Below are 26,029 nucleotides of genomic sequence, written 5' to 3' on the forward strand. Positions count from 1 at the left end.
GTGGAACCGACACTTAACATGATGCGTTTATATTTTTGTTCTGTGTAGATGGGTGTACCTAATAAACTGTCCGGTGAGTATATAGATGCTTTGCATTTTGACCAACTATCATTGTTTCTCCCTTTTCCCCAGTCCCTTCTTCTTCCCATTCGACACACGGCAGATGCTCTTCTATGTGACTGCTTTTGACCGTGACCGGGCCATGCAGCGCCTCCTCGACACCAACCCTGAGATCAACCAGTCAGATTCCCAGGACAGCCGCGTGGCGCCCCGCCTCGACAGAAAAAAGGTGTTGAACATTTTGGTGTAATGTCACCTAATCGACTCAATGTATGCATTTCAAATGCCTTTCTGGAATGGGTTTAATAACTGTAGCCAAGAGGAGTGGACATCCCCAATTAAAAATTACTAAAAGCAGGCTGGATCTCTACCCACTCCTGTTTGTCTTTTCACTAACTCCTCGTTTCTGCTCTTCCCCCTGTCTCTAGCGAACGATAAACCGTGAGGAGCTGCTGAAGCAGGCGGAGTCAGTGATGCAGGACCTCGGCAGCTCCAGAGCCATGCTGGAGATCCAGTATGAGAACGAGGTACAGTACACGCGTTCACACCCCCATTACAGAGCACTGTTCAATCACCTCCATTTTGACTTTGTCCCTCTCAGAACCTGGAGTCGTTTGGGGGGGTAGATTTTGAACATGACCCTAAACTTATCTAGATAGAAGCTCCATCGCTCTCCTGCCTCTATTTCTTTCTTTCTCTCTCTCCCTTACTCCCCCGGTCTCTGTCCTTCTGTCAGGTGGGCACAGGGCTGGGTCCCACCCTGGAGTTCTACGCCCTGGTCTCCCAGGAGCTGCAGAGGGCCGACCTCGGGCTGTGGAGGGGTGAGGAGGTCGCCCTGTCCAACCCAAAAGGTAACTTTCTACTCCAACCCTCTGGGGAATATATTTGTCTCTAAATAGGAGCTCCTAAAAACATTTTAGAAGTGATTTCTGCAACAAACAACAAAACGTAATTTGGACAGAAATAGGATTTATTTTAGATTTAAAAGCTCTCCTACAGTTTTCTAAGATGTGCCTGGGTGGCAACTGTTAAGTCACATGCGTAGATATGGGCTCCTAAAGAGGACATCATTGCTGAGTAGCTTGTCTTTGAGACCCACATTGGAACAACTCTTCCTCTCCCTAAATGTCCTCTTCTCCACCATCTTGTTTCCTTCTCCCAGGAAGCCAAGAAGGGACAAAGTACATGTTCAGCTCCCGAGGGCTGTTTGCCGTTCCCTTTGGCAGGACAACCAAACCGGCACACATCGCCAAAATCAAGATGAAGTTCCGCTTCCTGGGCAAGCTGATGGCCAAGGCCATAATGGACTTCAGACTGGTAAACAGTAACACTTTGTACCTCTGACCAGTGGACCAGTCTCTGTGTAGTCTCCACTGCTAATGCTTCTAGACCTTCACTTTTAGTTGTTTTGGAGTGGTTTTTACACTTACATTACTTGCCTTTAGCCCTGTTTGCCAGACTAAAGGTGATTTGTATTTTGGTGATTTTGTATATTTTTTCTGTGCTCCTACTTCAACTCCCCTCTTCTACAGCCCTCCTACATGCTCTCACCTTTCAAGCAGAATTGTACTCTCACCTGAACCTCTCAGTAGGGAGCCCTCTGCTGATCTAACACCTGTCTCCCTCCCAGCTGGACCTGCCCCTGGGGCTGCCCTTCTACAAGTGGATGCTGCGGCACGAGACATCCATCAGCTCCCACGACCTGGTCAACATCGACCCGGGTGTGGCCAAGTCCATCCAGCACCTGGAGGACATCATCCGCCAGAAGAGGAGGCTGGAGCAGGACCGCTCCCAAGTCAGTCCCCGATACACAACCTCCCCAGATGCAGCTAACCTCAGTCATTACAATTTGATTTTGGTGATGAGAACTTGGATACTCTTATGGAGGTCTTTCTCAGAGATGGGGTTCATAGTGGTAGCTATAGTAGAGCTTGATTTACACTCCAGTAGACATCCGCTTAGTGGCTCTCCCCACGCATTGCGCAAAGGGCTCTGCAGTCCACACGTAAATTTAATGCGTGTCAGAATTTGCAGCTGTATTCAAGTGTCAGTGATGTTTTGCTAAGGAGAGTGCTTGGTGGAGTGTAAAACGTTATGGCCCCTCCCTATCAGATTGATGATGCTCTTCCATGTTACGTTCCCCATATTAATAAAAGGCCTGTTTCCTCCTAGACGAGAGAGACCCTGCAGCAGGCTCTGGAGAGTCTCAACATGAACGGCTGCTCTGTGGAGGACCTAGGCCTGGACTTCACCCTGCCCGGTTTCCCCAACATCGAGCTGAAGAAGGGAGGCAAGGACATCCCTGTCACCATCTACAACCTGGAGGAGTACCTCAGGGTGGGTAGCTCATGCACGCACACACTTAGACACACACACACAGCGCTCCTACATATAGACTCTCCACAAACCAGTGTCCACCTCCTTATGGAGCTGACCGTTGGTCCCATTCTCTCCACAGCTGGTGGTCTACTGGACGATGAACGAAGGTGTGTCCCGGCAGTTTGAATCTTTCAGGGAAGGGTTTGAGTCAGTCTTCCCCCTGCATCACTTGCAGTATTTCTACCCTGAAGAGGTGAGTACTGCTATCAATAATCCCAAAAATAATTTATTTAGGTGTTTGGTTGTCTTCAGGATGTCACGTTGCCAACCCCCTCTGTGCTCTCCCTTCCGCCTGTAGTTGGATCAGCTGCTTTGTGGCAGCAAGTCCGAGACCTGGGACGTCAAGACCCTGATGGAGTGCTGTCGGCCCGACCACGGCTACACGCATGACAGGTGAGTTACTCCACCGACCAGAGCTCTGACCAGACCTACACTTAGTGTCGTGTTTAGGACTTGTCAGAGTACAGTGGTTTGACGTTTCGTCTGTTTCTCTCCACAGTCGTGCTGTGAGGTTCCTGTTTGACGTGCTCAGCAGTTTCGATGCAGAGCAGCAGAGACTTTTCCTGCAATTTGTAACAGGAAGCCCCAGGCTACCTGTTGGAGGTGAGTGGTCATGGATACATATTCACCATACACACTTGAAGATTTGTTGTGCTCCGAAGTTGAGTGGTCCCATTCTCCGATTTGAGAATTGAACAATCCCACACTTTGGGTGACATGTTTTCAGAGTGCAATGCACTTTAACTGAGGCTGTAGTCATGTCGTGCCCTCATGCACTTAGTAAGGAAATGAATGTGACACTGTTCACTCTACTGGAAACCCGCAAATGAAAATATCATAGACCTCAAGTATAGAGAATAGGACAAGACAAAAAAGTATGTCGACAGACAAATCCAGCCATGGCAGTTTTGAGCTGATTCTGATCATGCCACCTCTTTCTCTCCAGGTTTCCGTAGTCTGAACCCGCCGCTGACCATCGTGCGGAAGACATTTGAGTCGACGGAGAACCCGGACGACTTCCTGCCGTCGGTTATGACCTGCGTCAACTACCTGAAGCTGCCTGACTACTCCAGCATCGAGATCATGCGCAAGAAACTGTTGATTGCGGCCCGTGAGGGCCAGCAGTCCTTTCACCTGTCCTGATCTCGCAGTCTCTCTCCCATTCAAAATGCCTTCTACAGCAAACTGACGAAATCATGACTTCCTTTTTAGTTTTTCTTTTTGTAATCACCTACATCAAGGCCAAGTGTGTACAGCCTTCTTGTTAGAGAACACAGCTTGCAGAAATTAAAGGACTTGAGTTATATATTTGCTGCCCCTGTCTCCTACAAAAAAGGTGTTAAATGACTCGCAGAACAAAACAAAAATTATCAGTTGAGTAATGTTAAAAAAAAACGAAGAAAAAAAAAACCTGAGTTACATTTTAAAGTGCGTTGCTGTGTGATATTTAAAGGGATGTTTCCCAAGTGGTGAATGTCACTGTGGTGGGGAGGTCCATAGAGCAAGCTAGGTTCACTTTAGCTCCAAAGATAATTTGTACAGAAAAAAATTCCAGACTGCTCATTCTACACATTTGATAGAATAGCTCTTTGTTCTCATGTCTCCTTTCCCCTTCAGTTTGTCTGTTTTCCATTCTGTTCTCCTGTATTATACGGCCCGGCCCCAGTTTGTTGCGTTTTGGTTCTGCTACCCCTCCTTTTGTGTGTGTTTGCGTATACATTTTTTGGAAACGAGAGTTGCAGTTGGTTGACTGCGGGTAGTGATGAGAGCTTTTTTTTTTATATATATATTTTTCCCAAGTTGAAATTGTGTTCTGGTCTACAATTACAAAGAGCTTCAGCTCAAACATAAGAGTTATCCAGTGTGTTGGATAAGTTAACTTACTTTTTGCTCTCACTTTGATAGAGTAGTAGTGTGTCTCAGATGGACTCTGAGGGAGTGCGCTCTGACAGACTGACTGGCTTAGGCCAAACTCTGAGCCCCCCCCCCCAAATCCCTATTGTAGCTGAGCGCACCCATTTGGCTGGACTCCTTTTATCGTTTCACGGCCAGATAGCATTTCAAGTTCATTTATGGAATAAGAGTTTATATGCAGTTTCATGCCCGGTTTGAGGTGGGGATGTCTGCTTCACCTTTTTTTAATTTTCACCTTTTTTCTTGCTGTCTATTTTTTTTTTGGCTGCTGGCTTGGAACAAACCGTGGTGTGCACCTGCAGTCTGTGGCCAGGGGAGGGCCCCACTCAATGCTCTCCTGGCCCAATCGTTCATGTGCTGGTTTCTAAGATCTGCAATAATTTACTGCATCAGGTTAATGTTTTTACCTGAACATAAAATAAAGTAACTGTTTGACTCATCTGTGTTCTCTTTATTTAATCCTCCTGTTCTTCCTTTCATCCTTCATTCTGTGGATCTGACTGACAGTCTTGGAGGTGATCAATGGGGGTAGGAGTTGCTTGATTTAAAAACATACCTCATTTATATGAACAGTTGATTACCACTGACCCTACCAATTYTATGTCATGGTTTATTAAGAGTAGCACTTGAAGGGTTGATGTTTCAGTGACTGGTGGACAAAGGTATTGTGTATGAACTGAGTGTGTGTATGTATGTGTGTATATATATATATATATATACATACATATATATACATACATAATTAACTTGCATTGTAAAATGTAAGTTTTTGAATTGTCTTCATTATAGGTAACTTTACTTTTTTTTTTTTTTTTTTTACCATTAATGTTCTGAGGGACATGGAATTGGACACAACATAACTGATATACAGTATAATTTGGTGCTTATTTGTCCTTTTTTACACATGTACAAGTGTGTATTAATACATGTGTTAATTGGAAATGKTTTTTTTTGCATATCCCTACTCTTCCTGAGACACCCTCAGAGAGTAGGGTCACGGCCAGGGAGATGCTAGGGGACAGGTGGAGAGGTGTCTTGAATGTCACCTCCAGAGGAATTTGTTTTCCTTTCCTACCCCAGCAGGGTGAGTCTAACCTCTTCTCTTATGAAAAAAAGATTGCAGTCAGAGTGCCATGTAACTGCAGTACACTGTTGTATAAATAGTTAAAGTGCAGTATAACTGCAGTATGCAGCAAATACTGTGTACAACATTTACTGCAGTAATTTTGCAGTGTAACTGCAAATATAGTGCAGTATAAACAGTTATTCTGCAATAACTGTCCAGAATACCACAGTCGACTGCACTTTTACTGCCGTTCCTAAACGGCAACCTTTTTTTGTTAAGGGTTGGGGAAGTGGCTAGTGAGGCTTTGGAGATACAGCAAAGAAGCATAGAGTCCACTGCTGTGCTACAGTTTCACCTACAGTTTCACCTGTAGCACACACTTACTCAATGCTGCCTAAAGTTCTGCATCATTTGTTGCATAATGGAAATGAGTTAGAAGAAATGTCTTTGCCAAGTGATATCACTAAATGGCCAATAAATGGATCCCACTGAATAAATATGTTTTTTTTCTTCTTTGCAGTCAACTACAAAGGGAATTATTCAAGACTTAAATCAGTCTTACATTTAGTCTGTCCTGGGACACCATTGAAAGTCTGTGCCAAGAAGTCCTCATTAGATAGCTTATTGATAGGGCCTTGTCATTGAAGGGATTGCATCACCATGACGCTGACAGGTCAGAATTCCAGTTATATTGAGTCATGTATGGTTACATACAATACTGCCAGAACCAGTAACTCCATAAACTTCTCTACCTTTATTTTTTAAAGCATGCAAGCAGATAAGTTGGTTACAGTACCCGGCTCTCTCTGTGAGATGAGTAAAGTGGTGGAGCTGACAGATTTACTGGCCTGAGTTTAGACTCCTTATGGAAATAGAGAGTTGGGACTCAGCGGAGGGCTGACGTGCTTTTCTCGACCACCGTGCATTATATCGACCACACCGCATGGTCACATGACATGGTGACAGAGTCACTTCCTGAGGTAGCTGCCTACAAAGACGTTTTACTTACCGAAATGAAGGTCATGAATCATACCAACCTCATGAGATAAGGGAATATTTATTGTACTTCCCAAATGGCACCCTATTCCCTACATAGTGCACAACTTTATGGGCTCTGGTCAACAGTAGTCTACTATATACACTACCTTTCAAACATTTGGGGTCACTTAGAAATGTCCTTGTTTTTGAAAGAAAGCACATTTTTTGTCTGTAAAAATAACATAAAATTGATCAGAAATACAGTGTAGACATTGTTAATGTTGTAAATGACTATTGTAGCTGGAAACGGCAGATTTTATATGGGTTTTCTACATAGGCGTACAGAGGCCCATTATCAGCAACCATCACTCCTGTGTTCCAATGGCACGTTGTGTTAGCTAATCCAAGTTTATCATTTTAAAAGGCTAATTGATCATTAGAAAACCCTTTTTCAATTATGTTAGCACAGCTGAAAACTGTTTCTGATTAAAGAAGCAATAAAACTGTCCGCCTTTGGACTAGTTTAGTATATGGAGCATCAGCATTTGTGGGTTCAATTACAGGCTCAAAATGGCCAGAAACAAAGCACTTTCTTCAGAAACTTGTCAGTCTATTCTTGTTMTGAGAAATTAAGGTTATTCCATGTGAGAAATTGCCAAGAAACTGAAGATCTCGTACAACGCTGTGTATTACTCCCTTCACAGAATAGCTCAAACTGGCTCTAACCAGAATAGAAAGAGTGGGAGGCCCCGGTGCACAACTGAGCAAGAGGACAAGTACATTAGTGTCTAGTTTGAGAAACAAACGCCTCACAAGTCCTCAACTGGCAGCTTCATTAAATAGTACCCGCAAAACACCAGTCTCAACGTCAACAGTGAAGAGGCGATTCCGGGATGCTGAGGAGTGATGGTTGCTGATAATGGGCCTCTGTACGCCTATGTAGATATTCCATAAAGAATCAGCAGTTTCCAGCTACAATAGTCATTTACAACATTAACTATGTCTACAGTCTATTTCTGATCAATTTGATGTTATTTTAATGGACAAAAAATATATWTTTTTTTTCAAAAACAAAGACATTTCTAACTGACCCCAAACTTTTGAACGGTAGTGTAAGTAGTAGTAGGGTACAATTTGGGACATAATCTAAAACTCCTGAGCTTTTACATTTATGATGTTATAAGATCCTGATTGAGAGAATGGTATTTCATCAATGTATTTGAAGATCATTAAGAGACTCATAACCTTTATTTTATATTTATCATGCAAACTTGTTTAATTAGATTCTTGCAACTTGCTAAGGTTTTATTTCACCTTGAAGGTGTTTAGAACCATTCATAGGCAGAGTTTGGTGTAAGAGCAGGGTGAGAGGTAATTCACATCAGAGGCAGTTCACGGTTGGGTGGAGAATGAACTGACCTCTGGGCTCACCTCTGAAGGTGATGGAGAGAAACAATAAGAGTCGCTGACATTACAGCTATAATGCCTGTCAAGTGTACAGGTCCCCTCGGGATCGCCATGGAAACTGGTTGCTGAGTAATTGAGAGTATTTGAAGAGAGGCTTTATAGTTTGGATTATTGCTCTGAATCCTTTTTTTGTACGATTTAAAATGTATTTTTCAAACAATACAGTCGTGGCCAAATGTTTTGAGAATGACACAAATATTAATTTCCACAAAGTTTGCTGCGCAGTGTCTTAGATATTTTTGTCAGATGTTACTATGAATACTGAAGTATAATTACAAGCATTTCATAAGTGTCAAAGGCTTTTTTTGACAATTACATGAAGTTGATGCAAAGAGTCAATATTTGCAGTGTTGACCCTTCTTTTTCAAGACCTCTGCAATCCGCCCTGGCATGCTGTCAATTAACTTCTGGGCCACATCCTGACTGATGGCAGCCCATTCTTGCATAATCAATGCTGGAGTTTGTCAGAATTTGTGAGTTTTTGTTTGTCCACCTGCCTCTTGAGGATTGACCACATGTTTTCAATGGGATTAAGGTCTGGGGAGTTTCCTGGCCATGGACCCAAAATATCGATGTTTGTTCCCTGAGCCACTTAGTTATCACTTTTGTCTTATGGCAAGGTGCTCCATCATGCTGGAAAAGGCATTGTTCGTCACCAAACTGTTCCTGGATGGTTGGGAGAAGTTGCTCTCGGAGGATGTGTTGGTACCATTCTTTATTCATGGCTGTGTTCTTAGGCAAAATTGTGAGTGAGCTCACTCCCTTGGCTGAGAAGCGACCCCACACATGAATGGTCTCAGAATGCATTACTGTTGGAATGACACAGGACTGATGGTAGCGCTCACCTTGTCTCTCCGGACAAGCTTTTTTCCGGATGCCCCAAACAATCGGAAAGGGGATTCATCAGAAAAAATGACTACCCCAGTCCTCAGCAGTCCAATCCCTGTACCTTTTGCAGAATATCAGTCTGTCCCTGATGTTTTTCCTGGAGAGAAGTGGCTTCTTTGCTGCCCTTGACACCAGGCCATCCTCCAAAAGTCTTCGCCTCACTGTGCGTGCAGATGCACTCACACCTGCCTGCTGCCATTCCTGAGCAAGCTCTGTACTGGTGGTGCCCCTATCCCGCAGCTGAATCAACTTTAGGAGATGGTCCTGGCGCTTGCTGACTTTCTTGGGTGCCCTGAAGCCTTCTTCACAACAATTAACCGCTCTCCTTGAAGTTTTTGATGATCTGATAAATGGTTGATGTAGGTGCAACTTACTGGCAGCAATATCCTTGCCTGTGAAGCCCTTTTTGTGCAAAGCAATGATGACAGAGCAGTGTTCCTTGCAGGTAACCATGGTTGACAGAGGAAGAACAATGATTCCAAGCACCACCCTCCTTTTGAAGCTTCCAGTCTGTTATTAGAACTCAATCAACATGACAGAATGATCTCCAGCTTGTCCTCGTCAATACTCACACCTGTGTTAACGAGAGAATCACTGACATGATGTCAGCTGGTCCTTTTGTGGCAGTGCTGAAATGCAGTGGACATTTTTGGGGGGGATTCAGATCATTTGCAAGGCAATTAATTGCAATTCATCTGATCTCTCTTCGTAACATTCTGGAGTATATGCAAATTGATATCATACAAACTGAGGCAGCAGACTTTGTGAAAATTAATATTTGTGTCATTCTCAAAACTTTTGGCCACTATTGTACAAAACATACACGTACGAAAGACAACATACAGACGAACACAAACATCAACAACGTCACACCTGCCCAGACCCATCTTTTCTCACCCCTATCTCCAGTGCCTGCACTCCTCTCCACCACGTCCTCAATTGCGTTCATCTCCATCGCCCACGGTCTTTCAATATTTAGATATTGAAGCATATGATTTGTCCATTGTCTTAACGATGGAGTATTGGTTGATTTCAAGTTAAGTATACGTTTTTTTCAAGGTAATTGACAGGAAGAGTATCGTCCAAACCATCGGGTATCTCACTGCACCCTCATATGACATGTCTTGAAATATGTAGACAGACTGATTAGAAGTACATTTACATTGTAATACTTCTGACAGCCAACTTTCTAACTTCGCCCATAAGTTTTGCACTTTATAGCATTTCCAGAATGCATGGATTATTGAGTCATTGTACCAAGATTTGGTCTTCTTAAATCTTGGTTCTAATCGTTTCTATTGTTTTCAAAGAGCTTGTCAGTTGGATTATTGCTCTGATTCCAATGTAGCAGATGGAGATCTGTGCCCAGTTCCACTGTGGAATGTCTCTTATGTGGTGCAGCAAATACTCTGCATCATTCCAAATGTGAATTGTGACCAGATTTATTTAGCTGAAACTCTGCACATGTTTTCTATGATTATGATGTGGAATAGCCCCCCTCCCCCTCCAGCTCCAAGGAGGTCATGAATGATGAGATTCCAACTAAGGTGTGTTTGTGTGTGTGCGTCCATGTCAAAATCAAATCAAACTTTATTTGCCACATGCGCCGAATACAACAAGTGTAGACTTTATGTGCTTGTGCATATACGTGCGCAGCTCTGTGTGTTTGTGTGTGTGCGGCTATCTGTGCGTGTGTGAGAGAGAGAGAGATAGAGTGTCGTCACCTGTCGTCACTATGAATCAGAGCTGGGGCGGTAGCTAGCCCCCTTCCTCAGTCTCCTCGTCAGCCAGTCAGCTCTCTCGCTCAGTAGCAGTGCACACAGCCAGTCTACAGCATCCCTACCAGCCTGCTTCTTACATTCACACACTCTCCATTCAGCTCCCTCATCAACACACCGAGATAGCAGAGCGACCAGCAGCTTACTCACTAAGCCAGAGCTAAGAGGAACAGAGAGCGAGAGACAAATAAGGGATATACATACATAAGAGAAGATGAGGATGCCTGTGCCCACGCAGCACCCCCTGTACCTCCTCCTGCTTCTGCTGAGTGCCGGGGGTAGGGGTCTCTCCTCCCCCCTTGATCTGGAGCCCCCTGCTCCGGAGGCGGCTGCCCCGGCTGAGGCTGACCCCACCCAGGCCACTCCCCTGCCTGACCCCTGCGAGGGACGGCCTTGTCTCAACGGAGGTGCCTGCTCGGCTCAGCCCTCCGACCCGGAGACAGAGGACACTCTGCCCAACACCTGGGCTTACAGCTGCACCTGCACCTCCGACTTCACCGGACACAACTGTGAGGTGAGCCCCACCCACCTGTCTGTCCTGTCTGTCTGTCTGTCTGTCTGTCTGTCTGTCTGTCTGTCTGTCTGTCTCTGTCTGTCTGTCTGTCTGTCTGATATTATCCTGCTGGGTTCTATTACATTTAGAATGTTGATACCGATATAACATAATGTGCATCTCTCTTTCTCTCTTCTCCCTTGGAGATGGTTTTTAATGGGAGCATGTGATGTGAGCGAGACATGAAGAGGAGTGCTGTGTTGCTGTGGCAACAGGAGTGGAGAGGAGTAGCGAAGTAGGATACGGGAGTGCGTATGATAGGAAACAGAGATGGATCAGCAGTACTGTAAGGCACAGATGTTTATGGCGGTTCACACCAACCAAGTCTCACAGGCTGAACAGGAGTATCATGTCGTACTACCAGCTAATATTGAGTTGTTCATAGCTAGAGGCAAGTGGTTCATCAGCCTGAGAACTGACGGTGTCAATGAAATACATTGAAATACAATCTTCAGTGTATTTGTGTGTGTGTGTGTGTGTGTGTGTGTGTGTGTGTGTGTGTGTGTGTGTGTGTGTGTGTGTGTGTGTGTGTGTGTGTGTGTGTGTGTGTATGTGTGTATGTGTGTGTGTTTGGGGGGGCTTTACTATCCTTGTGGGGACCAGAAGTCATTACAAGGATAGTAAAACAAGGACAATTCGGGCAAGTGGGGACATTTCACTGTTACACACAAGGAGAAAGGCTATTTTAGGCTTAGGGGTTAAATTTAGGGTTAGGATTAGGGGTTTGGGGTTAGGATTAAGGTTATTTTAAAGCTTAGGGTTAGGTTTAGGGTTAGGGGTTAAGGAAAATAGGATTTTGAATGGGAATCAATTGTTTGGTCCCCACAAGGATAGTAAAACAAACATGTGTGTCTTAGGGTTGTGTGTGTGTGTGGCTACCGTGAATAAGCACTGGTGTGAGCAGAGTAGAACTTGCCTACAACTATTGGCATTCATCAGGCCATTGATTCTATTATAGAGAACTGTTATCAATGAATGTGCTCTCCTACGGTTGGATATGGCTGTTATTCATTAATCATGAGCTATTTATATGAACCCATGGCGTTTTGACCCTCATTGAATTTTGTGACAATTTCTAACGATTCCTTACATCAGCAAGAAAATAACTTTACCAGTTATCCAAACAACTTTACCAGTGATAGAGGTGAAGCACTTGAATAACTGACGCGTGTGATGACACATGTCTAAGCGAATGACCTGAATGGGTGGGATTGTTTCCTAAGGAAAAGGCCAATGTCCTTGCTTCACATACCACTGGTCATAATGACCTCAATAGCAGAATGTGTTTCGCATTTCAATCTTACCTAACCCAGTTCTTTGTAGGATACCTCAAGGGGATTCAGAGTTGACTCAACTATTCACTGCATGTAGCGAATACTGCTTGTTGTTATGAGGTAGATAGCAATAGGATTCAGTCTGTAAGGCCCCTGTCTGATTTATTCTGGTGTAAGAGAGTGCATCCACAAACAGCAGCCAGCGTCATTGTATCTCATAACCAAACTACCAAGGTAACTCTTTGCTGAGAACGTTGACAGCTACAAACCCACAGGTGGCAGGTAGGCCTCCCACAGTCACAGCCTGGTCACAGGCCAATCTACCTGAAGAAAAGGGGCAGTGTGTGGAGGTGAGTGCGCTGTCTGACTGGCTGTGTAAGTTGAACCAATGGGGATTGAACCCAGGTTTCCCATTTGCCAAACCAATGTCTTAACTATTACGCCGAGAGGACGTCTTCAAGGTCCGAGGATGACATTTGGGGTCTCAGGCAAGGCTACCTCTTCAACAGCATGATTCCAAATGACTTCTACTACATTCAGGATAGACTTTGCACCACCACCAGCAGTGACAGAACAGCAGCGGACTTCTTAATGGAACATTCAGCCAGGGACCTTATCACCGTCTCCTTGGCTGGCCTTGTTTCCTTCTCCTGGAATAGAAATGGTGAGGGCAGCAGCTGTTTGGTACTGTCGCAACCACTCCGCTCCTCCGCACCACAGGTCCGCCACTGCCAGCCTATGAGAGAAACTCTTTGGGGAGTAATTGATTATTCTCTCCCTATCCCACTCTTTCTCCATGGCAACTGGAGCAGCAGTCAATAGGGATTTGGTAAACGACCTGGTTTGTCGGACGGACAGCGGGACACCCTGGCTGTTTGCATCCTTCCTCCGTGCGTCACACTCGCACCACAGATGGAGCTCAGAAGTGGAGGAAGAGAGCGAGAGAGAGAGTGAATGAGAGAGGATGGAGATGGAGAATTAAAAATGTGAGATGGAAAGAGAGAGATCGATTGAGAGAGAGAGAAAGCGAGAGGGGGAGATGGAGAAAGACGGATGGGAGATGGAGAGAGAGAGAGAGAACGAGAAAGCAATTGACAGTAAGAACTGTGAGGGAATCAGTCAAACATCCTATCCTAAAGGAATCGTCCAATTTGTCAAATGAGCTCAAGAGTTTAGGAGACTAAATGTTTCCGTGCTGGAGAGTAGGAGGAGAGGAAAGTGAGATTTGACCTCGGAGAGTGTGCCATTGTTCGATGGTGTTAGAGTCAGTTAACCATCATGTCTCATCCTGAGCTGGTTCAGATGGGAGCTGAGAGAAACCAGGAACATACTGAATCAGTGACATGCCTGGTTATCTAATCTAATGTGGGGCGGCAGGTAGCCTAGTGGTTAGAGCGTTGGACTAGTAACCGAAAGGTTGCAAGATCAAGTCCCGAGCTGACAGGTAAAAATATGTCGTTCTGCCCCTGAACAAGGCAGTTAACCCACTGTTCCTAGGATGTCATTGAAAAAAATAATTTGTTTTAAACTGACTTGCCTAGTTAAATCAAAAATATAATCTAATTAAACAAGTACCATTTTCACAAATCAAGCACAGAGGAGCTGTGCTGGGCTGGCCAGGATATGCTGGAACCGTGCTGTAAAGGACAATGTGAAAAGAAGATATCCAAGCCAGCACAGTACTGTTCAGGACTGCCATATAGTGTGAATCAAGCGTAGTTGTTTGTTTACCTGAACCTCTACCCATTCTAGTCTGTACCTATAGCTATTAGCTGGTCCTATATGGGGTGTTCCTGAGATTTCTCCTGCTTGTGTATCTGTAAGTTATTCACCCATGACTCTCCAGGGCCCAGGCTTATTCCTTATTGAAAGACTGGTTGTGCTCTGCAATAAGTATGTGTGTCAGTGTCAGGGAGTCTGTAGAGTGTATCACCCCTTAAAGACAAGCCCACAATGAGCTCTTATTGGATTGTTCAGCCTTTCAGCATTATGAGACGGTGAATAGTGGATTGTTGAGCTGGGTTCACTTAATCTCATTGCTCCAGCATTTTGTGTTTACCATTACAAAGTATACCTCTCTATGAGCATTTTGTGTTTACCATTACAAAGTATACCTCTCTATGAGGTCACTCACTTCCAATGATTCCTAGCGAGGATTTCATTTGAGCTCTGCACTTTTCTGGAGATTGTGTGGAGGTTTATCATAATGGGTTTTCATTGTGGTGGAATGGAAACTGTTTGAGCTGTTTTAAGTGGCAGGTGGCTCTATGTATTCAGAACCACTATTTACGGGAGCTGCGCATCACAGCTTTGAAGGAAAAATATTTTTCTGAATCTCGAGGTTGAGAGCAGTTTGTACACCCCTAAACTCTTAGGGAAAAATGGTTCCAAAAGGGATTTTCGGCTGTCCCCATAGGAGAAAACGTTTTCGGTTCCTTTACTCTGTGGAAGGGATTTTGCATGAAAACAAAAAAAGGGTTCTACCTGGAACCAAAAGGGTTCTACATTGAACCAAAAAGGTTTGTGTGTGTGTGTGTGTGGGGGGGGGGGTCGCTGAGTCCCCCTCAGTACCCTCTGCTATGCACAGACCAGGGCCCTGCAGAATACTAACATGTGATATGCTAGGAGAAGGGACTGGCCCATAGTGAGTGGTGAGTGGTGGTGGTGATCTGCTTGTGTCTCTCAGAGTCTCTGGGTTGCTGCAGAGCTACAGCTTTTGTTCCAGCGTTTCAGTGCCATCCAGTTAAGGCTAGCTCAAGGCACAACGCCACACAGCCCTTTACTCTCAGTCTGAGCTGCTTTCATATCCCCTGCTTGTTAGGGGAGCAGAAAGATAGAGGCCACAAGGAATATGGTAATACCCACACAGCTTTTTATCCGAACACTGCAGAGGGAGTACTCATTACAGTATTTACATGATCATTACAACACCATAGAGAGACTGTGGCACAGGGAGTTTACGGTGGTCTTTATCATCAGATCATAATGTTTGGATTAGAATTGATGTTGTTTTATTCCAGTGCTGATAAGCCAGATAAGACTGCTTGCGGTCTGAGAGAGAATCAGCAGGTTGAACAGGAGATGGTCATGTTCACTCTCTCCCCCTGCTGGTCAACTGTGGTTTGTGTGTGTGTGTGTGTGTGTGTGTGTGTGTGTGTGTGTGTGTTGTGTGTGTGTGTGTGTGGTGTGTGTGTGTGTGTGTGTGTGTGTGTGTGTGTGTGTGTGTGTGTGTGTGTGTGTGTGTGTGTGTGTGTGTGTGTGTGTGTGTGTAATGTTGTCTGGTCTGTCTGTGTGTGTGGTGCGTGTGTGTGTGTTTATTTTGTGGTGTGTTTATTTGTGGTTTGTGTGAATGTGTTTGTGTGTGTGTTTATTTGTGGTTGTGTGTTTGTGTGTGTATATGTGTGTGTGCTTGTGTGTAAAGGTTGGATGTGTGGAGAGTGCAAACAGTCTCTAAAGGTGTCAGTTCTGCTGGCACCTAGCCGAAGTCGGTTAAGCGAACCGAACAAGTGTGCTTATTCCCTTAAAAGACCGCTTGGAAAAGCAGAAAAAGCGACAATAGTACTCTTTGTCCATTCTGAGACGCCATAGCCAGTATAGACTTCCTCAAAATAGTCAGAATGAATCTAAGATAATTAAAGAAATCTGTCATTCATTTTGACGTTTTTGCCAAGGAGATCTTAGTCGCACAATTTTAATCTAACTAAGGTGTTTGGTGCAGTATTTCTCAATGAAAAAATGTGCATCATCTCTCATTGAATCACAACAAAGACTTTATTGAATAATCTCTACTGTTGACCAATCACTGACAAAGGGCGTAGACTTCGGCTACTGACTTCAGCTACTGACTTCGGCTTGCCTGTAGAAAAAGATGTGTATGCCCGAAACCCTTACCGAAGTCCAAAACAAACAAAAACGTCACACAATGTCGTCATAATATATGCACAAACTCTTCCAAACTGTTTCGGTTGGGAAGCATGCGGACACTTTAGGGGGCTGAGCATGCATCTGTGGGGGGCCCCTCACCACTTGGGGTCTGCCCGTCAGGAAGTCCAGGATCTCGTTGTTGAGGGAGGGGTACAGACCCAGGGCCCTGAGCTTAATGATGGTATTCCTCTTGTCTAGGATACTACAGAGTGCAGCGAAATTGCGATTGTGTTGTCCGTGGAACTCTTTGGGCGGTATGCAAATTGCAGTGGGTCCAGTGTATTAGGTAAGGTTGATGTATATAGTCGTAGTATCGCCCCTTAACATTAGCAGCAGGGAGCATAAGTCCTACTGTCTGCAAGGCAGACTGACAGTTCTGGACTGAAACATCTCATTCTGCAGCCCTGCAGCACTGCAGACCATCTCACCCTGTCACTCACCCATTTGTCTTACAAGAAATAGAACAGCAACATGGACTATTCTAGACTACAGCACCCCTTGGGTATTCTACTCTCATTGTCTCGTTCTTTAAGTTTTCTTCCTTTCATTTCTCCCTCTTGCCTTCTTTATCTGAGTTGTATCTCACTCTGAAGTATTGTATCCCCTCTTTTTTTCACTTGTTTAGTTTGGCATATAGAAGCTCCTATTTTAGTGAGTCATTTTCTATATACATCCTGGTAGCCTAGCGTATGGTTAGAACAGAATAATTGTTATGTTATTAATGCTGGTTTCGAAGAACCCGAAAATATACAATATCATCAATGCAGTATCTGCCACCGAATACGATGAATGACCTTTTTTAACCATCACCAATCATCAATAATCTCATATTCAGGGTGATGTCCTCTAGATGTGATGTTTCCCATATTTCTCTGAAGAAGAGAGCACTCACTCGGCCAAATGCCTTGCTCATTTCCACATCACACATCACCTTCCCTTTTGATCTTGATCTTTGATCTTGTGGCTGAGAGAGKTCTATGCATATGGATAGGGTGAATATGGCCAACATGGCCTTCATTGTCAACCTTAATAGGCTCTGTGGTGTTGAACTACAATAAGCCGAATCCAACCTGGCAACCTCACAACCCATCCCAATATGACCTGGTTGCAGACTCTATTATTCAATGACAAACGTTAGGGGAGTTGGCTAAAAGCTCCAGCTGATCTGGAACTCAGACACCACCCTATCCTTTCTGATCTCATCCTCTATTGGTGCTGTTGTCAGGTCAATGTCAGTTCGGGTGAGGGATGGAGGAGGACTGAAGAGAAGATTACTCTTTTGTCTGTTGTCATAGGACACAGACATTTGTCTTTTTGCTCTGTCCTAGATTGAGAAAGGCTCTTTTGCCAGTGGGTTTATGTTTCTGCTGTTTGTCTGTCATAAGTCCTATTTATATCCTCTACGGCCCTAGGCTTTGCGTCACAAGGCTGGGGGTAAAACGCATACTGCTCTTACTCAGCAAGTATCCACCCTCCATCCACCATGGTCATTAGTATACATGCCACCTATTAATCAGCAGTCATATTGTGGTTACTTGTGTGTGCGTGTGCGCGTGTGTGTGTGTGTGTGTGTGTGTGTGTGTGTGTGTGTGTGTGTGTGTGTGTGTGTGTGTGTGTGTGTGTGTGTGTGTGTGTGTGTGTGTGTGTGTGTGTGTGTGTGTGTGTGTGTGTGTGTGTGTGTGTGTGTGTGTGTGTGTGTGTGTATGTTTGGAGGATAAGGATGGAGATGTGGAAAGACTGATACCACCAGCGAGTGTGTGTCTTCATCATCTGTACTTTTGCCCTTCGTTCTTCCAGGAGAGGGTGTCTCTTAGCAACAGTGCAGCCAAATCCGCCTGCCGTCTCCACTGAGTTATAGTTTACACACACAGACACATAGACGGGCATCCAGACACACATACTGATCTAAGCCACAGACACAGTTTATCAGCATAACAGCATTTAATGAGGCGGTGTGGGATGATACCCAGTATGTTCTGTGTATTGGAGTAGTCCTGAACAGCTTGCTGGGTCTCTGAGACACTAAACGGGGGCTTAATCTAAAGGAGGCCTGTTGTTTTACCTCAGATAGCATGACTCCATCTGCACTGTCAGACGATGACAGAGGCCCCCTGAGGAGACAGACAGACAGAGAGGCAGGCACGCAGACACAGACTATATATATGCTATTTAGCAGACGCTTTAATCCAAAGTGACTTACAGTCGTGTGTGCATAAATTTTACATATGGGTGGCCCGGGGAATTGAACCTACAATCCTGACATTGCTAATGCCATGCGTTACCAACCGAACCACACAGGACCACAAGGGCAAGCGGGCAGACAGATACCCTATAACAAGTGGAACGGCATTGTTGTTCATTTGAAGTTATTTTTCTGATTGGTATGATCCAAAATTACACTTTGGTTCGTTTAACATATTTTCGATTAAATTTGTCTAGAATCAAATAACGAATTTGACAGATGAACGTAATCTCTCTCAGAATAGTTGGAGGAGTGGCATATTGTTTGTTATTTTTGTCCACCAGTGACAGTGAATGTCATTCTACGCAATTTGTTCTGTATTTTTTTATTTTGTATGATTATATGTTCCCTGCCAGCACTGAATCTTAAATGATATCTGTGTAAGTACTGTGATACTAAAGAACCTGGGAAGGTTTCCATTGTTGGGATAGTCACCATTTGGTTACAATTCTGTAACCAGTTAATATGAAAGTCTTATGTAAAGAAAGTGCAGTCATTACTTCATGTTATGGAACAAACTTAATATCTTGATTTACAGGAAATGTGTTTAATTGCTTGTAACCCAACTAAAGATATGTGGATAGATCACTTCCAAAGTGACACATCTACTTAGGTTGTGTGTATATAAACTCTGGACAAAACATTATGAACACCTGCTCTTTTCATGACATAGACTGACCAGGTGAATCCAGGTGAAAGCTATGATCTCTTATTGATCTCTTATTGATGTCACTTGTTAAATCCACTTCAATCAGTGTAGATGAAGGGGAGGAGACAGGTTAAAGAATCATTTTTAAGCCTGAGACAAATGAGACATGGATTGTGTATGTGTGCCATTCAGAGGGTGAATGGGCAAGACAAAATATTTAAGTGCCTTTGAACGGGGTATGGTACTAGGTGCCAGAGAACTGCAATGCTACACAGTTTCCTGTGTGTATCAAGAATGGTCCACCACCCAAAGGACATCCAGCCAACTTCACACTGTGGGAAGCATTGGAGTCAACATATGGGGGGAGGGTGCAATGTTTTGTACACTCAGTTATGTCCCAAACGGCAGTCTATTCCCTTTATTGTGTGCACTACTTTTGGCCAGAGCCCTATGGTCCTTGGTCAAAAGTAGTGCACTATATAGGGACTAGGGTGCCATTTGAAATGTATCCCGTCTCTAACTCAGCAACCTTGCACAGGCCACAAACTCCCCTTCCACTCTCCTCTGTAAAGTAAATGAAGCATAGAAATGGCTTGAGGATGTTGGAAACCAAGCTAAGATAATCAGATAATATAATCAGAGCCGCCTGCAGATAAATGTGAGCTCCCACCTGGTTTTAGCTTTGTACCAGGACTGGGAGAGGTAGTTGGCATTGAATCATACAGTATATTTGGTTTTAACATTAACAAAAATGCAGGCAGTCAGACAGAGAGAGAGAGAGAGAAGTAGAGAGACAGACAGACAGACAGAGCCCCTAAGACAGACAAGAATACAGACAGGCAGAGCCCCTAAGACTGACAGGAATAGGAAGAGAAGTGTCTGTGTTCCCCTCCCAGTGGGTGTGTTGTTAGCCCAGGGCGCTAACCAGAGTGATTAGATAGCATTAGCAGCTGGGTCTCTGTGCTGACTGGGGAGGGGGGCTGAGGAGGCTTGGGGAGGGTACGGGATCTCTGTCTGAGTCCAGCGTCCCCTGCTGTAGAGGAAGCCATCACTTTACATCAATGACGTATATAAAATGTAAAACATATATAAACCCTGTATACATACGGTATATATATTGCTTTACATACAGTGCCTTGCAAAAGTATTCATCCCCTTGGCGTTTTTCCTATTTTGTTGCATTACAACCTGTAATTTAAATGGATTTGTATTTCATGTAATGGACATACACAAAATAGTCCAAATTGGTGAAGTGAAATGAAAAAAATAAATACCTGAAAAGTGGTGTGTGCATGTGTATTCACCCCCTTTGCTATGAAGCCCCTAAATAAGATCTGGTGCAACCAATTACCTTCAGAAGTCACATTATTAGTTAAATAAAGTCCACCTGTGTGCAATCTAAGTGTCACATGATCTGTCACATGATCTCAGTATATATACACCTGTTCTGAAATGCCCCAGAGTGCAACACCACTAGCAAGGGCACCACCAAAGCAAGCTGCACCATAAGGAAGAAAATGAATTAAGAGCTCGATCAAAACATAGGAGATATATGAGAAGTGAGAATGAGTATATCTAAGTGAGATGTGATATAGGTTATATATGTTTGTTATATTTATGATCAGGGTTGGGTTATAAAAAACAATCTGAATACTTTTGAACTCTCCCGATTGCTACTTTATGAAGGATGATAGAGAAGAGATGCAGCGAGAGATCGGTATGAGGTGTGTGAGTATTGAGATATATATCTAGAGATGCGGATATGAGTGATAGTCGTATCTGAATAGGAGAAGAGCATGAGGATACATATAGGATAGTTAATAGTAAATTCAGAGAACATGAGAGTCTGTCGGAGTAGATTCAGAGTTGACTTGAGGACGGAGGTTGAGGAGGTCACTTATAAGAGAGGATCGAGGTACCGATGATAGATATATCTAAGAAGAGCGGCGATCGCAGCTAGACGGCACGGATGGTATTGAGAAAGGTGTGACGCTGATCTGTGAGGTTGATAGGATCTGTAGATGGCGAGAGGATGAATTAGATAGGAGGTGATTGGTTAGACAGAATCAAACTCACGGACCAGGCAAGAAGGGCATTAATCAGAGAGGGAACAAAGAGACCAAAGATACCCCTGAAGGAGCTGCAAAGCTCCACAGCGGAGATTGGAGTATCTTTCCATAGGACCACATTAAGCCGTACACTCACAGAGCTGGGCTTTACGGAAGAGTGGCCAGAAAAAAGCCATTGCTTAAAGAAAAAAATAAGCAACACAGTTTGGTGTTGGCCAAAAGGCATGTGGGAGACTCCCCAACATATAGGAAGAAGGTACTCTGTCAGATGAGACTAAAATGGAGGTTTTGGCAATCAAGGAAAACGCTATGTCTGGCGCAAACCCAACATCTCTCATCACCCCGAGAACACATCCGTGGTGGCAGCATCATGCTGTGGGGATGTTTTTTCATCGGCAGGGACTGGGAAACTGGTCAGAATTGAAGGAATGATGGATGGAGCTGAATCAGGGGAATTCTTGAGGGAACCTGTTTCAGTCTTCCAGACTTGAGACTGGGACGGAGGTTCACCTTCCAGCAGGACAATGATCCTAAGCATACTGCTAAAGCAACACTTGAGTGGTTTAAGGGAAACATTTAAATGTATTGGAATGGCCTAGTCAAAGCCCAGACCTCAATCCAATTGAGAATCTGTGTATGACTTAAAGATTGCTGTACACCCAGTGGACACCCATCAACTTGAAGGAGCTGGAGCAGTTTTGCCTAGAAAGAATGGGCAAAAATCCAGTGGCTAGATGTGCCAAGCTTATAGAGACATACCCGAAGAGACTTGCAGCTGTAATTGCTGCGAAAGGTGGATCTACAAAGTATTGACTTTGGGGGGTGAATAGTTATGCACGCTCAAGTTTTCAGTTTCTTGTACATTCATCTCTAGGAGACAGAACGCGTCTCCTTCCTGAGCGGTATGATGGCTGCGCGTTCAAATGGTGTTTATACTTGTGTACTGTTGCTTGTACAGATGAACGTGGTACCTTCAGGCATTTGGAAATTGCTCCCAAGGATGAAGAACTTGTGGAGGTCTACATTTTTCTGAGGTCTTGGCTGATTTCTTTGATGTTCCATGATGTCAAGCAAAGAGGCACTGAGTTTGAAGGTATCCCTTGAAATACATCCACAGGTACACCTCCAATGACTCAAAATGTCAATTAGCCTATCAGAAGCTTCTAAAGCCATGAAATAATTTTCTGGAATTTTCCAAGCTGTTTAAAGGCACAGCAATTTAGTGTATGTAAACTTCTGACTCACTGGAATTGTGATACAGTGAATTATAAGTGAAATAATCTGTCTGTAAACAATTGCTGGAAAAATGACTTTGTGTAGATGTCCTAAACGGACTTGCCAAAACTAAGTTTGTTAACCGAAATTTGTGGAGTGGTTGAAAAACGAGATTTAATGACTCCAACCTAAGTGTATGTAAACTTCTGACTTCCACTGTACATACTAGGTTGTGTTCAGAGGAGGCCCCAAAATTGTCAAAACTTCATAGACTGTTCCTCTGCTACCGCACGGCAAAGCGGTACCGGAGCGCCAAGTCTAGGACCAAAAGTCTCTTAACAGCTTCTACACCCCCCCCCCCCTTTGTTTTTACACTGCTGCTCCGCTGTTTATATCTACGCATAGTCCTTTTCCAAATGCATCTCGACTAATCTGTACCCCCACACATTGACTCGGGACCGTTACCCCCTGTATAGAGCCTCGTTATTGTTATGTACATTGTTGTGTTACTTTTTGATTGATTCGATTTTTTWAACTTTCGTTTATTTCGTCAATATTTTATTAACTCTATTTCTTGGACTGCATTGTTGGTTAAGTGCTTGTAAGTAAGGTAAGGTATACACCTGTTGTATTCGGCTCATGTGACAAATACAATTTGATTTGAAAACTTGGGTAGCTTCATGTGGTGAAGGCATGCGAATGGCCATTGGACAGGAAATAGGCCCCACTACTATCTCTATTGACTGATCTTTCATCCTTTCCCATTGTCCTAGCTCCCTCAATATCTAACCGCTGCGTTCTTCTTACTGTAAGGGCTGCAAAGAAAAGAGAAACAATCATAATTTGCAGCACAAATTTCTTTTGACACAGGGAACCGGTTCTATGTTTCCATGCCATCAAGCTGAGGCTTAACAGGGCTCTTTAGGGGTCTTTTTACTGGTTGTCAGGCAGCAGGGAAGCGTAGGTATGTAGGTCAGTGAACAGGCACCTCATATATCAATCACCATGGTGCATGAAATAGATCTTCACTCAGGCCAGCTGTGGTTGGCTCTCCTCCATGTAGCAGAGGAGCTCTGGGAGGGAGTGACTGGGCATGACTGTGTGTTGACTGTGTGTGGATGCTACATACTGATTAACTGTAATGAACAGGATACTGTTCCCATTCAGCACTTTGAAGTCCTTTTGTTCAAACACACACACACACACACACACACACACACACACACACACACACACACACAGTCTTGTACAGCTAACATTGTGGCGACACACAATTCAGTCCCATTCAAAATCCTATTTTCCCTAAACCCTAACTCATACGCTTACCCTGATCCTAACCTTACCCCAAAAACCTAACCTTTACCCTAACTCTAAACCTAACCCTAGCTCCTAAACCTAAAACTAACCCAGCTCCTAACCCTAAAACAGCCAGGTAATTACCTGTGACGTCACGGCGCTATGCAATCCCCTGAGAAACACGTCAGCCTCCTCCGCCTGGTATAAATAGATCACTGCTGACAGCCCACCCCTAAACTCCTCCTCTCCTATCTCTCTTCCTCTGCTCTCTCCCTCACACCCTCGCTTTCCCTTTGTCTCTCTCTTACACTGTTACCTTTCTCTCTCTCAATTCAATTCAAGGACTTTATTGGCATGGAAATATATGTTAACATTGCCAAAGCAAGTGAAATAGATAATAAACAAAAGTGAAATAAATAATAGGAATGAACAGTAAACACTCTCTCTATACTCTCTCTCGTTCTCTCTCTGTACTCTCACTTGCTGTCTACCTCTTTCATCCTCTCCCGTCTCTCTTTCCCCTCATTCTCCTCTCCAATCTCTTTCTGCTCTTTCATCCTCTCCCGTCTCTCTTTCTCCTCTCCCGTCTCTTTCTCCTCTTCCGTCTCTCCTCTCTTTCATCCTCTCCCGTCTCTCTTTCTGATCTTTGCATCCTCTCTCCGTCTCTTTCTCCTCTCCCGTCTCTCTTTCTCCTCTTTCATCCTCTTCCGTCTCTCCTCTCTCTTTTCATCCTCTCCCGTCTCTCTTCCCCTCTTTCACCTCTCCGTCTCTCTTTTCTCCTTCTTTCATCCTCTCCCGTCTCTCTTTCTCCTCTCCCGTCTCTCTTTCTCCTCTCCCGTCTCTCTTTCTCCTCTTCATCCTCTCCCGTCTCTCTTTCTCCTCTTTCATGCCTCTCCCGTCTCTCTTTCTCCTCTTTCATCCCCTCCCGTCTCTCTTTCATCCTCTCCCGTCTCTCTTTCTCCTCTCCCGTCTCTCTTTCATCGTCTCCCGTCTCTCTTTTTCCTCTTTCATCCTCTCCTGTCTCTCTTTCTCTCTTTCTTTCTTGCATGACCTTGCTCCCTTTCTCTCTCCTTCCCCATAGTTATACATCTTGATCCTCTCTGTTGTCTGGTAATATACATGTGGGTTGATTTGGAGGGATTGTGGCCTAATTTGTGGTGATCTATTGGAGGAGTAAGGGATCCTTACATAAGAATGTTTTACAGCATATGTGTGTTATTTTTAACGGGGGTTGATTTATCATGCTCATGTCTTTTGGGTTGTGATGATGAAACTCTAGAGCATGACAAATGAGGAAAGAGGGGAAGAGATAAAGTGAGGGGGGAAAAGAGGAGGGAAGAAGGGAGACAGGACACAAGGGCTGGTATTGATACAACAAGACAGGTGTGAGTTTCCCCCTGTGTTTGAAGGTGTTTGTGTGATTTCCATGGATCAGATTTTTAAGCGYGTCCTTTGATGCCACAGACCAGGGGGCTCTGGGGGAAGTGAGTGTGTGAGGGTGGGCCAACGCTTTCATGTGCAGAAATTACATTGATGGAACCTACAATCTATCTGGAATATTAAAGCTGATCTACCTCACCTGAAGTTTTTCCTAATCGGGTCAAGTGGCCGGGACAAACTCCTGGCCCTATGAATATTCAATATCCCCCCACCCAGATTGGGTCTGATGCAGCAGCCTTACAGTGTGGTAGTTGGTCGTTGTCATCTCTCTGGGTGGGTTCTCCTTAGGATTTGAGATTCTATTTTGGAACGTTATTTTCTACTTGATCTCACCCAAGTTCTCATAGTATCTGACAGGTGTCAGTCTCTGTCAATCACCCAGACAAAGACAGACTCTGATGGAGTCTGAAATGATCATGCTTTGATCGCAGACTAAAGGAAGTCGACAGGAATCTTTGCCACAAAGACTTGTTTCTCTGTTAATATTAACTCTGTCTATGTAAAGTGGAGCGGTTGTACATTACAATGACGATTGCTTTCACTAGAGAATGTATGTCTGAGATTCAGATGGGACATGATGTTGGCTGTGTCATGAAAGACATGAAAAGGGACTTGAGGTTCGGTCAATAGATCTTTGGTCGAGGCCTTCATCAGACCTTCATGACCCAAAGAGCACCAATGTTCAGGCTGATTGTGTGTGTGTGTGTGTGTGTGTGTGTGTGTGCTTGCTTGCGTTCGTGTGTGCCTGCTTGCGTGCGTGTGTGCCTGCGTGCATCATTAGTGGTATACTGACCTGCCGTATTTTACATCTATGCATCCTTCTGCTCCTTAAGAGTT

At 44.2% G+C, this 26,029-nt stretch overlaps 2 protein-coding genes across 6 annotated transcripts in view; both read left to right on the forward strand.

Moving 5' to 3' along the window:
- Nucleotides 1–4,792, forward strand: part of LOC111949606 (E3 ubiquitin-protein ligase TRIP12) — a 48,229-nt gene extending 43,437 nt beyond the window's left edge. For all 5 annotated transcript variants that reach the window (XM_070434074.1, XM_070434078.1, XM_070434075.1 and 2 more), the window contains 10 exons: nt 133–289; nt 489–587; nt 797–911; nt 1,223–1,377; nt 1,691–1,855; nt 2,233–2,397; nt 2,519–2,632; nt 2,738–2,832; nt 2,939–3,042; nt 3,386–4,792. In XM_070434074.1, coding sequence (XP_070290175.1) covers nt 133–289; nt 489–587; nt 797–911; nt 1,223–1,377; nt 1,691–1,855; nt 2,233–2,397; nt 2,519–2,632; nt 2,738–2,832; nt 2,939–3,042; nt 3,386–3,582 — 1,366 coding nt within the window. In that variant the 3' untranslated portion in view covers nt 3,583–4,792. The remainder of the gene's footprint in view (nt 1–132; nt 290–488; nt 588–796; nt 912–1,222; nt 1,378–1,690; nt 1,856–2,232; nt 2,398–2,518; nt 2,633–2,737; nt 2,833–2,938; nt 3,043–3,385) is intronic.
- Nucleotides 4,793–10,537: 5,745 nt separating this feature from the next.
- LOC111949655 (delta and Notch-like epidermal growth factor-related receptor) overlaps nt 10,538–26,029 on the forward strand; it is a 77,188-nt gene continuing 61,696 nt past the window's right edge. Inside the window, exon 1 of the mRNA XM_023966997.2 lies at nt 10,538–11,044. Within this exon, the coding sequence (XP_023822765.1) occupies nt 10,745–11,044 (300 nt within the window). The 5' untranslated portion in view covers nt 10,538–10,744. The remainder of the gene's footprint in view (nt 11,045–26,029) is intronic.

This window comes from Salvelinus sp. IW2-2015, linkage group LG22 (assembly GCF_002910315.2).
Source record: "Salvelinus sp. IW2-2015 linkage group LG22, ASM291031v2, whole genome shotgun sequence".
Taxonomy (NCBI): domain Eukaryota; kingdom Metazoa; phylum Chordata; class Actinopteri; order Salmoniformes; family Salmonidae; genus Salvelinus; species Salvelinus sp. IW2-2015.